The sequence below is a fragment of the Lactuca serriola genome, chromosome 5, assembly GCF_051521515.1.
Source record: "Lactuca serriola cultivar US96UC23 chromosome 5, Lser_US96UC23_V15, whole genome shotgun sequence".
Classification (NCBI taxonomy): Eukaryota; Viridiplantae; Streptophyta; class Magnoliopsida; order Asterales; family Asteraceae; genus Lactuca; species Lactuca serriola.
In genome coordinates this window covers 245580867-245599254 of record NC_136412.1, presented here as the reverse complement: position 1 = coordinate 245599254, position 18388 = coordinate 245580867, and the positions used below count along the sequence as shown (strand labels likewise).

The 18388-nt window shown below is 35.3% G+C and overlaps 1 protein-coding gene and 2 long non-coding RNA genes across 11 annotated transcripts; 2 read left to right on the top strand and 1 right to left on the bottom strand.

Moving 5' to 3' along the window:
- The first annotated feature begins 1848 nt into the window (after positions 1-1848).
- Positions 1849-5626, top strand: LOC145053906 (uncharacterized). Of its 9 annotated transcripts, none has more exons than XR_013684635.1 (6): positions 1850-2283; positions 2602-2746; positions 2841-3550; positions 3651-3718; positions 3815-4158; positions 5042-5384. It is a non-coding gene; the product is annotated as an uncharacterized LOC145053906 (long non-coding RNA). The 9 variants fall into 9 exon arrangements; XR_013684634.1 differs by having other exon boundaries at positions 1851-2283; positions 2841-2995; positions 3096-3550; positions 3651-4158; XR_013684628.1 differs by adding an exon at positions 5449-5626 and having other exon boundaries at positions 1853-2283; positions 3651-4158; positions 5042-5345.
- Positions 5627-6211: 585 nt separating this feature from the next.
- Positions 6212-8560, bottom strand: LOC145053905 (serine decarboxylase-like). Its single transcript, XM_079002024.1, has 5 exons — positions 8202-8560; positions 7763-7994; positions 7494-7687; positions 7171-7307; positions 6212-6885 (listed from the first exon to the last, which is right to left on the bottom strand). Exons 1-5 carry the CDS (start codon positions 8428-8430, stop codon positions 6319-6321), a joined length of 1359 nt encoding a protein of 452 aa, XP_078858150.1. The 5' UTR covers positions 8431-8560; the 3' UTR covers positions 6212-6318.
- A 1926-nt stretch (positions 8561-10486) lies between these two features.
- Positions 10487-12730, top strand: LOC145051533 (uncharacterized). The gene is made up of 3 exons (XR_013683681.1): positions 10487-10570; positions 10752-10867; positions 12598-12730. It is a non-coding gene; the product is annotated as an uncharacterized LOC145051533 (long non-coding RNA).
- Positions 12731-18388: the final 5658 nt, after the last annotated feature.

Here is an 18388-nt window from a genome sequence, read left to right as displayed (position 1 = left end):
ACTACACCTTTCATTTAGACGTCGTCAGCTAATTCTCATTCTACATCAGATTTACAAAACTGTATCGAATTTATCGCTCTCGAAGAGTAGGGACCAAGTTTCGTCCATATCTTTAACATACGAGCTCTGTTCTCGACATTCTTTATATCTGTGCGAAGGTAAAAATAAGATCTAAAACTTTCATTTAGACTCCGTCGGCTAATTCTCGACCGATCTTAAATTTAATAGTAGGAGGAGATTATACTGTTAAATGTCCGTGTAAAATTCATAACTTCTATATACGGACTCCATTTCCGTCTGTCTTTTTACCGTTGAGTTCCTATTAATGAGATCTTCAACTCTCATTTAGGCCGCGTAGGCCAAAAACCGCTCGAACTAAAATTCGAGTTTCGGGTCGTGCACTGCTATGCCAAATGTTAGAAAATTCATAACTTCCTCATACGAAGTTAGATTTGGGCGTTCTTTTTATGGACACTCTCAGTTTAACATATTCTACGAATTTTGTTTAGATTACTAAGGCTAAAAAGTCCTCTATCGTAAATTCACTATTTACGTCTCCCGATGCCGTGCCGGTTTTGCCGAAAAACTTCGACGAGTCATAACTTCTTCGTTATAACTCGGATTTCGGCGTTTTTTTATATGTACTGAACCCTTGTAACATATACTACAACTTAGTTAGGATTAATCCTTCTAAATAATTTTCCATCAAAAACTCATTTTTGATGCTTATTGTCTGTAAATTGACTAGTTCGGATCTGCGGGCGTTACACACATACACACACACACACATACACATACTACATGTATGCCCACACAAAGCGGCGATGTAATTAGTTTTTCTGGTGAATAGTTTCTTACGGAGAAAAACCTATTATATTTTATTATTAGTTATTATGTAATAAAAATTACAATTTTTATCTTAAATATTTTTGTTTATACCTTATATTTATATTGTCTATTAATACTGTTGATGTAAATTAATTAATATTGGTGTGTAGTTTATGAGATATAAATTAATTTATATACATGAATTTAACATTTAGAAATTTTCATTTTTACATCAAGTTGAATTTTCTTAATTAGTTTTCTTAATTCAAGTCTTCAAACTTTTGACAAGTACTAATGATTTATTTATGTATAATTGATTTGTACAAAAAACTTTGTGACATATATATATATATATATATATATATATATATATATATATATATATATATATATATATATATATATATATATATATAAGTTATTGTGAGAACCAAAAGATTTGCAAAAATTTGAGAACTCCTAATACACTCATCATTTTTCAAAACCGAAAACACTGATCTTCTACAAATGGTTCGTCTAAGTCATATATAGGCTCAAAAAGATTGACATTTATTTATTTGTTTTGGAAATTTACATGTACGCACAATTAGCAGTTATATATATGGACTATGGACATGTACAATCAACACTCACAACTGCTTATTGTGCTCATTCATAGTCCATATGACTGCTGATTGTGCTTATCAACAGTTCATATGACTGCTGATTGTGCATATCCCTAGCCTATATATCGCTGATTGTGCATAAATCAACATTTCCAATAATAATAATAATTATTATTATACTATATATTAAAATTCTCCACCCTTAGCTACAGTAAAGTGGCTAAGGGATGACAAAATGGTCCTTTAAGTATTCCTTTTGTTGCAGTTTGAGATTTGTACTAAGGGAATGACAAAAATGGTCATTTAACTATACCTTTTGTTGCAATAATGTTCCTTACCATTTTGTCATAATTCACCCATTTCTTTTTAGGAAATACAGGCTACGGCTACAGTACCTGACTCGAGGTACTGTTGATCGTGTAACCGGTCACTGTTCATTGGGTTAACCGCTACACCGCTCAAATATCTCGACGACCATCTTTTCTACTCCCTCATTCTCATCGTTACCGACTACTGCTTGCCTTCTCCATTGTTTCACAAAAAGCAGTCAACGCCTACAGCTATTGGTGATCCCGCTTCGAGATCTTCCTCGCTATCTCTTTCTATAAACCCTTCATCTCCATCGTGTCTCACCGCCACTAGAGAGACACCCACGACACACCACTTCCCATTCTCTGCCATCTGGGGATGTTGCCGATTGGGATATCGACTTCGCTGCCAACGTAAGCCTCGATTTTTCGTAAGGGTGGCGGGAGGAATAGCGATTGAACTCCTCCCAAACCTCCGGTGTCTGTTCATCGCCTTCAATGAAGTCGCCGAAAGCATGAAGATAAATCAGATTCAGGTGCAGGTATCTTTCTCTGCTTTATTTTTTTCCCTTTGTGTTCAACGTATTTGCAGTTTTGTATTTGCTTTGGGATGAAGATGCGCATCTGCTCATATGCCTTTATGTCCCTTCACACTTCTCACAAAGATGACTATCAATCATCCACTTCTATCCGTCACACCTCTTCTCCACCTCCTTGACTTCCCCTTTTTTTTTGTGTGTGAATAACTGAAAATCTGTAGGAATCCTTTTGATTCAGTTTCAGGAGTGTTCTTTTTGGAATCTATTGAAGGGGAATCTAAAAGGTGTATACGGAGGTTGACTTTGCTTCATAATTCTTAGTTGCAGGTTTTCGATAAGGGCTTTCTCCTGAGGTATACACTTATTGTAAAATAGAGTCAAAAGGACATCAATGTTTGGCTTCAAGAACTTTCTTTGGCATGGTGGTTCTGCTTATGATGCTTGGTTCAGTTGTGTTTCAAACCAGGTAATTTACCATGTCACCCTCTATACCTTGTAGTTATCCTCTCTTTTTTCATAAAAAAATTTAGTCATTTTTGTCTATTGTTTTGTGATTTCAGGTAGCACAAGTGTTGTTGAACTAGAGTTGCGTTTAATGTTTTTTTTTTCATTTGTTTTGGTCTCATGTTTCTTGCAGGGGGGGTTAACAGTGAGTTTTTGGTGTGTTTTTGTCCTTCTTGCTATTGCTATGTTCCATATGGTGAAGGGTAGTTTGGTAAATTTAAAATTATTTCAAGGGAAGTTATACAAATTTAGTAACTAGAGTTAGGTTTAATGTTTTTTTTTCATTTGTTTTGGTCTCATGTTTCTTGCAGGATTAATTAACAGTGAGTTTTTGGTGTATTTTTCTCCTCTTGCTATTGCTATGTTCCATATAGTGAAGGGTAGTTTGGTAAATTTAAAATTATTTCAAGGGAGGTGATACAATTTTAGTAACTACAGTTGGGTTTAATTTTTTTTTCATCATTTGTTTTGGTGTGATGTTTCTTGTAGGAGGAATTAATTATCCATGAAAAGGGTTTTTTGCTTCAACTTCCATTAAGATGAACTACCCTGCTATTCCGATTCTACCATTGTCACCCCTTAATCTTCGATTTTGTTTCTTTACTATGGAATCATTTGGAGTGTATTTTTAGTTGTATTCGAAGAATTTCTTATTAATTGGAATTGTATCTCATTTTGCATGCTATGTTTTTGATGAAATATCCGATTCAACCAGCTGTTTCTATAGCTTACAAGAGCTAATTTGGACTGCCTGGATCAGATGGAAGTATGTTATTGTTTCTTTTTTTCAACCCTAAAATAACTGATTCTTGACCTTCCTGGTAATCTTGAAGCTAATTTTACTTTAAATAATATTATTTTTCCAGACATGCATTCAATACATTCTCAGATTATAGGTACTTGGGTTCACATGTACGAGTACATAGAACTGTTGGTGAGTAAGTCTACTTATAACTTAACAAAGTTCCATTCCAGGTTGACCATTGTATAGTATAGCTTATTAACATGTTTGTTTGACATGTACCTTAAGAGGTATCAGTGGATGATATTTGGAGAAACAGTCACACTCGATCTACAACAGGATCTGGCCTGCAGTTTCATGGATTATTGCAGGATCTTCAACTTGAATTCTTTTTTTTCTTTTTTTTTAATGCTTAAAGGATATTACTGATTTGAACATTACACAAGTGATTTGGGGAACTTCTAAAACCCACTCTGACAAATTGACATGACTGATATTCACTATTTCTTATCAAGCTTTCATATTTTCTTCATTCATTTTGACAATATAATGCCATGTTTATTCTTTCCATTGTAGTGCTTCACTTGATTGTAGAACTTTATACAGTGGATGGCAATGAAATACCACCCCAGGTATGTTCTACATTTATCTATAAATGATGTCATTGTTGTATTTAATCCATTCAAAAAACAGTTGTCTTACATCTATTATTGTTTTCTTGAAACTTTAGGCAAATGAAGCTATCAAAGAAAATTAAAATATGTGATTAAGTCATTGTTTTTACATGGACATTTTGAGGATGTTTTATAGCTGATAAAGATGTTGATTTTAAACTGTTTGATTAGAGCATTTGACTTCTTGATGGATGTTACAGCGCTTTACACATCACGTAACCAAACTTGACCATTTTACTCTAGCCGAATTTTTCGCCCCTCAAATCGTTTACTTTCAGTTGAGTCAATGTAATAGGAAGAAGGCGAGAAGTGCCCTTCCACCATGAAAACATTTGGTAGTGCTCAAAGTCATGAGAAAATTGAAAATTTATTTAATTGTTCTTAATCATGTAATATAAAAACAATGAAACCCACTGAATAAGTAAATTGGCACCAACCATGGTATTTACTTTATTCATTTTTTGTAAAGGATTTTCAAGCACATCATTTTATTATTATATAGGATCTGACACAAAAGGTTATTGTACTTCAGCTAAATTAATCCTTCGGATAATTGTAGTATATTGTGAATATAGGTTTAAATTAAAATATAGTGTTGTTAAATTATAAAAAGTGTGTATGCAAATCCTTTAAATCAGTTCCCATTTCTCTTCATGTTTTCTAAAAAGCTTTTATATATTACTATTATTATTATATATAATGTAATTATATATTTCTTTTTTAATGGTGTGACATGTGGGATTTCATCTAAAATTTGATTCCATAATTTCTCCTAAAAAATGTGTTCTCGGTATAAATACTTTTGTGTATTTTGATGAAGAAAAATGTTTGTGATGAGTAGGGCCATATGCTGCGCTTACATGGAATCTCAAATCAGATCGTAAGCTGGACACAATGCAACTGTTGCACAACATCAGTGAAGATTCGCGTATCAAAATTTATATTACCAATGTATTTATAAGTGTATGTAACAAGGGTAAAAATGTATTTTTCTACGCTTACAGTTTTTTTTTCTTAGCTTTGTGTGTGCAAAGAACAGTCGAACATCATAGATATTCTTGAAACGATTGAGGCAATCCAGGATTGATTGTTATCAGTAGCTAGCTTCCCACCTTTATCAAAAAGGTTTCAAATATGTGGCCAACGTATGTATCTATTAATCAAAATAAAGGGCATTTTAGACATTTGGTCAATAGTCAAACTTTCCTATGTAACTATATGCCAAGTCAAATATTGCTTTATTTTCAGGATGATGGGGGTGATGGGCTGCACAATGACATCTTCAATTTGATATAAGTAAAGTTAAACCAATTGTTCTCCCAATTCTACCCTCTGTCTATTTTGTTTAGGTCTTTCTATTTCTAACCAAATGACATGATCACATATTGCAAAGTTTTGATATAAGCATTTTGTTTTTGTGTTTAAAGATGTATACTTAAATTCTGAATATGTGTTTTTGTTTATCTGTGTAGCTTTAAGAATCCAACATATGTGTTGTAAAAAGAGAATAGATCTCAGTTCACTTCTACTTTATTTCATTTTTAGGCATCATACTTTCATAGACAACCAACTATAGTATCCTACTTCCATGACGAAAGACTGATAAACGATGACACCATCTTTTACATAATGTCTTCAGTCAGTTTTCTTTGATATTAGCGGCGAATCCGACCCCCACGAAGCGGGGTTTTCTATCTAGTTATTATTATTATTATTATTATTATTATTATTATTATTATTATTATTATTATTATTATTCCTCAAATCTTTTTTGGACCATTGATCTATCTTAATGCTAGTCTAGGAGTTAGTTGGTGGTTTTAATGTTCAAAAATGATAGAACAAATTAGGAGTTTTCAAACTAACACATTTTTTGGTGATTGCAAAATTAGTGCCAAAAGTTGGAAGGTTTTATGGTATTAACAGTCGTTGGTATGTCATGTTTATTGAAGAGGCATTTCATACCACATAATTCTCGAATTTAACTTTATAATTTTAACTTCAAACAGCAATATGCTTTCTTTTCAATAGCAATCCCAACACTCCAACGTCTAACATAAATAACCATAAAAAAATACATTGAAACAATCAACATAATTTCATATAAAGTAACACGTGTCACTTGTGTAACACACATAAACAATTACCCTCACCAATATCCGAAGCAACACAAGGCGAATGAAGCTTCCCATTTCCATACCAAATCGCACGTTTCTCAATAAGCTCATCAACAAAATCATCCAATTTATCAATCGTTATATTCGGCATCACCACAACATGAGCAATGTTTCCTTGGCATGCAAGCTGCCATTTGCGTGTAAACTCCTCATCTTGTGGGCGTTCAAAGACCACTGTGCTACTGAGCTCATTGAGCATGGCACTAATTCCAGCAATGGTTAACCGGCCTTTTAAGTAGTGGGCATTTCTGAGGCATTTTTGGACTTCTTTTTGGAACCCTCTGTACCCTTTTCGGTTTAAAGTGTACCAAAGGAACAATGGGGCGTGACCATTACGACTTCCCATGATTGTTGCGTCTCGTGAAGCAAGATATTCGACGTTTCTTGAAAGCGCGTTGATGTGTTCTAATCGTGTTATTTGAACGCCACATGGCATTGGACACCCCACAAATTTGTGACCGGAAACACTCACGGATCCAATCGGTTTCTTGAAAGATACCTTTGGTGCCTGATTGTACAAGAAAGTGCAATTTATGAGCTATGAAATAAACGAGGGCAAATTTGTCAATTACTCAAATACCATTTTCCTTTTTTCCATTACAGGAATGTTTCTTTATTTTTTGTCCTATTAAGTTTTATACTGATAAAATGGCTGAACGGTTAATATGTGTGTTTGGATAAAGTTTTTTATTCAAAAAAATTGTTTTTTACTCAATTAACCGAGTGAACCGTGTAACTTGGCCCTTCATGCATACATTACGTTATAAGATTCATAGTATCACGGATTACTTACAAGTTTAACAAAAGGCATCATTAGACCAAACAAAGCCCCATCACAGTGGATATAAAATCGGTCATGTGTAAATCCTGTTTCTTCAAGGGTCTTTATGACCAGATCAAGATCATCCACAGCTCCTTTCACTGTTGTTCCTGCAAATTCGTTTGTAGAAATGTAAATAATAGGATGGACAAGCTTTTTAGGATTATTTTTTACGATAAACGTTCATGTGTTTTGCACTAATAAAACACATTTGTACCATTGACATGTCAGTTTAATACATATCAAACACTGGATGTCATATCCTGTGTGTGTAACGATGGAGCCTAAGAGAGAACCTATATTCACGTTGATGATTGCAGGTTTGTCCTTATGAAGACCAAGTTTTGCTTTAAAATCTTCACAATCAATCTCCCCAGAAAGGAGCGTGTTGACCTTTTCACAATCCATTCGATACATTCTTGCTGCTTTGAAGATGGAATAATGGGATTCGCAAGAAGCATACAAAATCCCATCAGGAAACACTTCTCTCCTGTTACATTTTACACAATATATAAAGGTATTCAAATAGTAAAAAATCCAAGAAATGAGATAAAATCATACAAACCCGACTAATATGCCATGAAGATTGCCTTCTGTTCCACAATTTGTAATGTAACCCCAATATTCGTTCTTTTCCAACTCCCATAAACGAGCAAACCAGTCCAATACACCAACCTCAAACTGCCTGGAATGGACACCATAATTGCTCTCGATGAATGGGTCCCCAAGGTTGTTAATGGAGAAACGCTGCAACTGAGACAACGCACCGTAGTCGAGGTCCAGATTATACGGATATCCTATATTTTTTTTATAAAAATAACATCAAAGATTAACATCAAACACTGTCATATGACAAATTTCCACTAGCCCTCAAAGCCAAAACTAAGAACTGCATGCACACATATATCACTTGGATATTTCTAGACATGATAAACAATTGTGTAATAAAAAAAACAAGATCATAAACATAAATTTCAGCAAATAAGACCGAAAAAGACTGTTACCCAAATGATGTTTTGTCCTTTCAAGCAAGGACTTTCGATATCTGGCCAACACACCGGCCATATAAGCTTCTCTTTCTCCGGTAACTTCATCATCATCATCAGGCTCTGTTACCTCGTGGCAACTAGTGTGCACATTCCTACCTAGAACAATTTCCCTCGGTTTCTCCTTCCCATTAACCGAAGTCCCACCGTTTACAACCTCACGTGGCTGTGCATCATTAAGACTCATGATGAAAAAGCGAAAAAAAAAGAGTCTTTGTGGATAATGAAAATAAAGTATAACAAATGCTATTTATTTTAATCTAAGATCAAGTTTAATTTCCCGTTTAGAGCATATGATATGTGATTTAATCATGCAAGTATATATAATACTGAAGTAGAAACTTAACAATGCAAGTTATGAGATTATCCATTAGCGATTTATATTTTTCTCAGACATGACATATTCGTAGAAGTTGTTCGTCAATAATTTATTGATATTTCTCAAACATCACGTGTTCGCTAACGTGGCTCTATATTTTATACTTAGGCAAAATGCATAAGAAAAGCAGTATCCATCAACAGTTCTTTAATATTTCGCAGATATGAAATCTTTATTATTAATATTACCCCTATATATATATGTACCCTATGTAATATGTAGACGAAGAACATTCAATAAACAGGCAAGTACAAAACACTAGAAGTTAATAGGGTATCCATCAACAATTTATTATCTTTTCTAATTCATCACATGTTCATTGATACGGCGAGTTAATATATATTTGAAACAAGATCACAGATCCGGTACTCTAGAGAACTTCCGTCCCATTAGTTTAACCGGTTGCCTATAGAAAACAATTACTAAGATTCTTGATGAACACCTCAAAAAAGTAATAAAAATGGTTATGAGCCCCATTCAAATAGTGGTCGATCGTAAAAGATAGATTTTTGACGATCCCTTTATCGTCAATGAAGTGATTATATACCTCGAGAAAAAACAAAGAGAAAGCATTTATATTTAACGTAGATTTTGAGAAGGCCTTCAGTTGTCTTAATTGTAAGTACTCGGATTAAATCATCACCCGTATCAGCTATCAATACACTTGGCATGCCTGGATTCGGGGTTGTTTATCATCGGTTAGGTTGTCTACCCTTATCCATGGTTCAACCACTTCCGAATTCACTATGGAGATAGGGGTTATGCAAGGTTACCCAACCTCCCTATTTATGTTTATACTGTGAAGGGCTTAAACATCCCTATCATCCTATGGAAGAGGCCTTAAAAATGTATTTTCAGTAATCAAACTTCCAAATGGTGAACTATTTTTTTCACATCTATAATAGCTAACGATGCAATCTTCATGGGGAATTGGTCCACAATAATACGCGGAACCTGGTTCACATATTAAGGTGTTTTGAATTATCATCAGGGCATAACGTAACATGGGGAAAAAGTTGCATCTTTTGAATGGATTCTAATCCTGTTGAAATTGAGCTAGTTTTCAGGAGTATCAGTTACACCATTGGCTTCAGTTCTCATACTTAGGGTTGTATTTTGGAGCTTCCCTGTCCATATCAGTTCATTGGAACCTATATATTGAAAAACTAGGTTATAACCCGTGGAAACCACGGGAGGTAAGTTAAAAAAAAATTATCCACCAAAAAAATTAATAACTATAAAAAAGCATTTGATTTTGGATAGTAAATAAGTACAACTTTATTTGATAAGTAAAAAATATAATTTTGTTGTCTCCTTTTGAACTTATATGAATTTTGTTGTCTGAAGATGTTAAAGACCAACTTGAAATAAAAACTCAATGTCAAATGTTACTTTTAGTTAAGACCACTGTTTCTATGACACGATTATCCAATGATACCATCTGAAGTCTAGTATCATTACATAACCCATTTTTCTGGTTGATATTTCTTTGTAAAGATGTTATAATAATATATCGAGAGTTAAATGATCACATTTCTTAATTAATTACATTTTTTAAATGTATTGTTCAAGTGAAAGCCAAGGGGCAAAAATTTTATGTTAATATAGTCTAGGGACTATAATTGTAACTCACTCTACTAAAACAACTTTATGTGGCAACAAACAGATGAATAGACTAAGGGGGTGTTTGGCTTAGCTTTTAAAAGCTCAAAAGTCCTTTTTGGAAAAGTTACAAAAAATCAGAATTTCCTTACTTTTCCAAAAAGTTCATTTTCCTTGTTTAAAAACTCCAAAAGTAACTTTAAAACCAGTTTTGCCAAACATCTTTGCTTTTTTTCTTTTTCAAAAAGCACTTTTGGACTTGAAAAGCTAAGCCAAACACCCCTAAATAAGAAGGAATAGAAATCTAGCGGTTTGGCCAAATCAACTCGCCGGAGTCAAGCCGCAGGTAATATGATATTGTGGTGAAGTCCTATTATAAATAATTGTTTGAATTTGCGTTTTAAAACAACTTACAGTTTCTTCAGATAAAATGAATTTTCATAACCTAATACCCTAAACTATTCTAACCTTGCGATTTTTTTATTTTTATTTTTTTCAACCTGGGTGCAACTTTGTTTTTGAATAAGGAATGAATAGAGAGCAGAGAAGAAAGATATCTGGATCGAGATAAAAATCTGGAAAAATGGTTTTGAAGAAATAATGGCGTCGTTGCTGAAAGACGTTTTGAAGAAGAGGAATAAAGGTAAAATCAAAAAATTTCGTTCTTTGTAGAAGATGCACAAATAATTGTATGAATAGATTCTAGATTAAGTATTTAATAAATTGTTTAGGTGATTGCATTTGAAAAACGAATTTTGAATTTTTAGTGTTAATGTGTGTAAAATTCAAAATAAAGCATCTGAAATTTTGGTTTTATATTGTATTTCCTGCTTGGTGTTTTATCATGTATTTTGAAATTAAGGAAAATGATGATTTTTTAAAAATACCTCAATTTAAATATGACATGACAGGGGTGTAAGTATAATACTAAAAATTAGTTGATTACGGTATTAAACACTTAAACTTTGTTTTATAAAATCACATATTAAATCAAATATTTGTTACTAAGATAATTATCTTACTTGTTGAGCAATTTCCTTGACTATATGATTATATATGAACAGATATGTCATGGAACTACATCTTGTCTACCTCAGCATGGATGGAAAAATAGTTATGTACCAATATATGTTAATAATGTGATACATGTACCAATAACATAAACAGATAAATACACATCAACATAAACAAACATGGACTGCAAAAATTACTGTTTTACCCTTTATGCATTAAGTTTACATGAACAAATATAAAACATAAGTAAATTTGTTTACTTTCAACATATTTTTCAAATTTAAGTATATGTGCAAATACAAATGTACTTGGAAACTAAATTGATATATTAGGGCAGATTAGAAAAATGAAAATAAAATATTGCATTTGGGCAACATACTTTGTAACTGTGATAAATTTTTGTTGTACCGGTAAATTACTCATTAAAAAGGTAATATGTTATTATGCCAATGATAGAATGGAAATTTTTGTATTGGGGCACAATGGTCCAAGTTGTCCATGTTTCAATAAAGCTTCTTAATAGTTATAAAAAATAATGCATCATAATAATTTTTCACATTCACAAAAATATACTCCAACCTTTAACATTGTAATTTGATAAATGACGAAATTTGTCCCTGTTTTTTAAAATCTACCGAAACTGCCCCTATTTCAAAGAACATTGCTATAAAAATTTAACATGGGCCATTACTTGTATTTTTTATTTTAATAATATATATCAACTTTATATGAAATTGCCAATCTGATTTATTATTATTAGTTTATAAAAAACTCATATTTACAGTTAGCATTTCATAAAACAATGAGATTAGACACTACAAAAATAAAAAAAATAAAAAAATAAAAAAAATATCAGACCTGTTACGTTTTCCATGAATGCACTTAATTTTAAACCAAACTCTTAGTGGTTAAACCAGAAGAAAATTGATTCGGTAAGTAAATTGAAAGAAAAAAAAAAATACAGCGCATTCATGGAAAACGTAGCTATTATTTAATAAAAAATATTCTTCACATTTCTCTGATTATATATCAGAATGGACCAAACTTAATCTGGTATGCAATTATAAACTTTGCAAAAAATAATTGGAATGTTTCTTACGACATTATTACATATCATAATACAGAAAAAATAAGAAAACAAAATAAACACATCAAAATCTATATGAAATCAGTGAATCAAAACATATATGGAGAAATCGAATCAGACATAGATGAGTAAAGTAGGATGCATTTGAAGAAAGAAATAAGAACTGAAAGCAGAATGTTATTAAAGTATTTTCAGAAAAAGATTAGAATTATTGGTTTACAAACATATGAAGATGAACTAACCGGTTTTCTTTTATGATGTATTTTCTGCAGAAAACTTAATGTTGAAGAAGAAAGCACAATGAAAGTCGACAATTGGAATTGGAACGCAAGTGAAAGACGTATTATTGAAGTTTTCGATATGTATAATCTTAAAATTTGAATTAAAAATGCTGATTTTTTGGGATTCTTTAAAATCTTTAAAAGTATTCAAAAAATAAATAGGACATGTAACCAAAAATTTACAAACACAATTGATTTTGTTTAAAAAAAAAGAAATTTGAAATTGAAACATTGAACCATTCAATCGGAAGTATAGGGATTTTGTATTTGATATTTGATATAATATATATAATTCGGAAGTATAGGGATTTTTGAATTTGAAATGTGCAATCCTGATTAATTGTTGAATTAATTTATGTTAATTTTAATTTTAATTTTTGGGAAATATGGGGATGTTGTATAACATGACACGTGGCAAAGTGTCAATTTAGAATAGGAATATGTGGCCAAAATGGGTTTTGTTTATTAGAAGAGGGAGATATTGCTCCAACTTATCAAAATGGCATGCCTCAAATCTTTCCTTCGGTTGTCGCTTAATATTTTGTAAATCCATTTCAGATAGCCTATGTACATACTTATTTTAACTGTACAAAAACTAGGTTCATTTTCTAATCTTCCCAAAAGGGTCATCTTCTAGGGATCATTGTCTTCTGCACTTTTGAACCTTAAACTAAGATACATGATATTAAAATATAATCCGTAAGACATTAATGTATGGTGAGTTACATTAGTTTTGGAAAGATAACAAAACTTGTTCGTATTTAACAAAATCTTTTATCTAACATAGTTCATATAAAATGCAATGTATGCAATACATGATCACATTCCGCTGGCAAAAAAAAGTTGAAGGGTTCGTACCGTATCACGGGTATAGAAAAGACCATGTCACCATGCATGACGTAGAATTGACGGTTATGTACCATATGTTGAGTCTATAAAAAAGACCATGTTACCTTGTGTGACGTTAAGTTGACCAAGATACGAAGAAGGACTCAACATATAATGACATCATGATAAAAGACATCTACTATCTACTTTACGAAGGAAGATACCATGTGTTGGTCCATTACGTGGACATATATTATCTGCACATTACTTGATTCTTATGCAATCACATTCAGTGTATGCATAATCATCCTTTTTTATGCAAATCAATCACACAAAAGTACCATGAAAGGTCATTAGTTCAAGTTTAACTCAAGACATATAGGGTAATTAGAAGTATTTTACTTTGTTATTTCAAAAAAAAAAAAAAAAAATACTAACATATAAACTTTAAATAACTTGGAAACACTTACAACTTTGTGTAAAAATATTACAAAATAAACTTTATCATTTTTGTGTAAAAATTATGACACATAAGCTTTTACATTTCAAATAACAATCACATAACATGTTTTTGGCAATTATAACTTTCTAAACATATATATTCAATACTTTAGGAAAATTCATGAAATAAACACTTAGCATGCTCAAAGCATTTACTTGTATAATAAAACTTCAACTAATAAAATATTATTGTTATTCCACGAGTTACTTCTAATTTTGACCCTATAATTGAATTATATTTCATTTTGGCTCCTAAGTAAACGAAAGAGTGCAAAAGGGCCCATAATAGCATTTTGGAAATTTCGGACTTTGGGGGTATGCTGAGAATACGTGTGTACGCTAAGCATACTAGGGGCGCCTGTAACGCCCTGAGAACCTGATTCTCAGGTATTGAATTAATATAATTTTTTTTTCAACGTCTACTCGACGAGTTGGTTGCCCTACTCGTCGAGTAGCAGCGGGTTGGTCCGCGTGTTTTAGTGACCTACTCGCCGAGTCCAATAAGGGACTCGACGAGTAGGAACTGGCAGATGAAACCCAAAATTTTGGGGCATTGCACCCTATTTAAAGGATCATTGGCCTCCCCCAGCCTCCCCTTTACAGCCTCTTGTTTCTCTTTAACCCTAATTCGAGTGTGTGTGTTCTTTTGGAGAGTTTAAGCTTGGAGGAAGGATTTTGGTGAAGGAATCACTTGGGAAAACAAGCTAGTTGAAGCAAGAGTTCGTGGGATTCAAGTTTTGCATTAGCAAGCACTCTCTTGAAGGTACTACATCGTTTTCCTTGGCTCATTTTCTCCTAAACCCTCTTGTGCATGATTTTTAAGAAATGTTTCTCGTGATTAAGCCAAGATCTGAAGTTGTAGCTTCAGATCAGGACTCCCCTTGGCTTCTAGATTCATAAAGTCATCAGTTTTGCCTAGTATGAACTTTCCCTCAAGGATGTGACCTCATTACAAGCTTAGTTTTGTCATTTTAGGGTCTTAAAGCCTTGAATGCATGTAAAGTTTGCAAATTTACGTGATAAGCGTGTCTAAGGAAGTTGGATCTGCAATTTGGAGCCTTGGCATGGCTTAAAAAGTGTCTGCATGGTTAAAGGGTTGAAGGGACTCGGCGAGTTAGATGAAGATGGGCATGAACCCGACGAGTTGGATGAACAACTTGGTGAGTCCGATGAAGGTTGACGTAGACTCGACGAGTTGTATGAACAACTCGACGAGTCGGTTAAGGTTTCCCCAATTGATGGATGCATGTGAACTTGTCGAGTTATAAGGAGGAAATTCGACGAGTTACCTTAGAGTTTTGATCGAGAGCCTTAGGAACTCGAAGAGTCACTCTGGTGACTCGGCGATTGGGCGAGTATCTCAAGGAACTCGGCGAGTAGCGGAGGATACTCGACGAGTTAGGGTCAACATGGACTGTTGACCTTGCCTGTGACTTTAAATTTGACCAGGGGTTGACTAGTTGACTTATGGGGTACCTTGAAAGGTTAAGAACTTACGAGTATGGTTTTATTATGATAATAGGTGGTGGAGTTTGTTGCAGCGATCCGAGAGTTGGAGTTTATCTACCGAGCCAACTTTTACGAAGTGAGTTATCCTCACTATATCAACAGGGTCTAAGGCACTAAGGCCGACCCTTTATGATTTACATCCTGGTGTTAGGATGGTTGCTATGTTAGATTTCATCCTGGTGTTAGGATGGTTGCTATGTTAGATTTCATCCTGGTTTTAGGATGGTTGTTATGTTAGATTTCATCCTCGTTTAGGATGGTTGCTATGCTAGTAGTTTGTTAGATTGATATCCTGGTTGTAGGATGGTTGTTATGTTAGTGATCGGTTAGATCTGTATGACTATCTGTTATTGCATGCTGGGGTATGATATTTATGTGCACATGTTTATTGGTTGGGGAAAGGGTTGAGGAAGGTCCTGCTGTGTGCAGTAGGCCAAGACACCCTGGGCGGACCGGGTAGACTGCAGGCCCACGCCGGGCAAATCTAGTCGGGCCGAAGGCCTAGCGAGCGGTCCGGATAGGCTGAAGGCCCCGAGCAGGGCGGTCCAGACGTGCTGAGGGCTCGGAGAGTGGTCCAGATAGACTGAGGACCAGGAGTCGGTCCAGTCAGACTGATGGCTCATTATGCAAGTTGTATTGTTGTTTATATGTTTGGATGATATGGTTATATATGTATGGAGTTGGTATTTTGGGGGAAACTCGCTAAGCTTCGGGCTTAGAGTTGTTAATTATGTTTCAGGTACTTCTGATGATCACAGGAAGGCGAAGGCGTGATCGTACCGCTCCTCACATTTTATGATTTATGATTTGATTCTGGGATACTCTAACAATATACTATTTTGAAAACAAGTTTTGTAATAATCACGTGCTTTGAAATGTTTTAAAAGTTTAAATTTGGCATGATTTTTATGGGTGTTACAAGTTGGTATCAGAGCCTTGGTTTGAGTGAATTGGAGGAAACACTCCTGTGTCTCTAGTCTCAAACTGAGGACAAGGTTATGAAACGATTTTCTTAAAATGTTTTCAAAATAAAATAAAGGGGACGCAAGCGTACGATCAGCCGGTGCTCGCGGATAGACCCCAAAATACCATACCGTATTTGATAATGTGATATGTTAGAACAACATGCTAGTGCTAGGCTAGGGATCCTCAGGAATTACATGATAGAATTGCCTGATTACATGATGTCTGCTAGCCTAAGGTTTCCTTTATATGAGATTGACATCATTACTATAGTTGTTTAGTGTATGCATCACGGTTATACATAAATTAAGATCTTATAGCTTGAGAATGTTTGATTTGGACTTATGCTCTGTTCTTGTTTGATTGGGAGCTTAGGGTAAGATTGGATATTCGAAAGTCTATAGGGTCCAACGTTATGTATGGCTAGCATACACTAGTGCTGCAGGGTTGGTGGAAGTTTCAAGGATGGGTGGGTTGTGTGAGGCTGGGAGATCAGTTAAGTGATATTTAGCATTCCTCTAGGAGTGAGGATTGAGCGCTAGCTATGATATGTATGATAGGGAGTTGTGGTGATACTTGAGACAAATATGGGTAGGTGTGGAAGGTAGTATAGGCTCGTACTACTGAAAGCACAGGACCCATACGCGTAGCAAGGAAGTCACAACCCTTAGGGGTTTAGTTGGGAGTTGGTTCCCAGTTCTTTGTGTGGATTATCTGATACTTTGTGTTATGTTTCAGAATGGTGATGACTAGGCTCTTGCTGACTGGATCCGGTTCAGGATCAGGAGAGGGAGAGGGAGACGGCGGACAGGGGGCGCCGACAGCACCCGAGGCTATCGGCCAGATGAGATGGATGACAGGATCCGGAAGATCCTGCATGATGAGGTCACTGCTATGTTTCAGGCTGAATTGCTGGAGATGTTCGGGTCTATTAAGACCGTTATGGTGGAGTATTTTGATGATCGCTATGCAGCCTTAACTGAGGCGGCTGCCGCGACAGCTACATCAGCTATATCGGCAGCAGGGTTTGGAGCCGGTGGGGCTTTTCAGTATCGGGACTTTGACAACACAAAGTCCCTACTTTTGATGGGACTCAGGACCCCATCAAAGCCATGAGGTGGCTGTCTGACGTGGAGGGATGTTTCTTCACATGCTTGTGTCCTATTGACCAGAATGTCAGATGTGCCCTGAACTTGCTGAGGTCCAGGGAAAAGGACTGGTGGAGGTTGATGACTGGATCTTACTCAGCCGAGCAGAGAGCTGATGTTACTTGGGAGCAGTTCAAGAATATGTTCCGCGCTCGCTACATTCCTCGAGTCGAGCGAGAACGGTTAGCTTAGGAGTTTCTAGATTTGAGACAGGATCGGGAGTCGGTGACGGAGATCACTCATATGTTCACTGAGAGGGCAATGTTCCGTTCGGAGTTTGCTTTTGAGCAAACTCAGATGACTCGTTATTTGAGCATGCTCTAGACGGATATTCGTCAGTTTGTGGCAACCCAACATTGTGATACACTTTCGGAGTTACAGGAGGCTGCCAGGCGGCAAGAGCTTGAGATTGAGTTACAGCTGAGAGAGCAGGGTCGGGCCCCGACACAGTCGCAGCCGGCGCCAAAGAGGTCCAAGACCGCTGATTCCATGTCAGGGGGACAGCAGGGCCGCACTTGTGGCAAGTGCGGAAAGGGGCACTCGGGTGCTTATAGGTCTGGTAGCGGATGCCGCAAATGCGGCTAGAAGGGGCATTTTGCGAGGGATTATCGTCAGGAAGCCCCGGTTCAGGATATGAGGATCTGCTACCGCTGTCATCAGGTTGGTCACGTGAAGACCAATTGTCCACAGCTCGCAGCCAGGCCGGCGCAGGCTCCAGTGTCGGCTACATAGAGGATTACTGACAGGAGTCAGGGTCGAGCAGTGCCCTGAGGGCCCAGGGGCATGCTTTCTAGCTGACAACGAAGGAGGTCAGAGCAGCATCAGATGTGGTT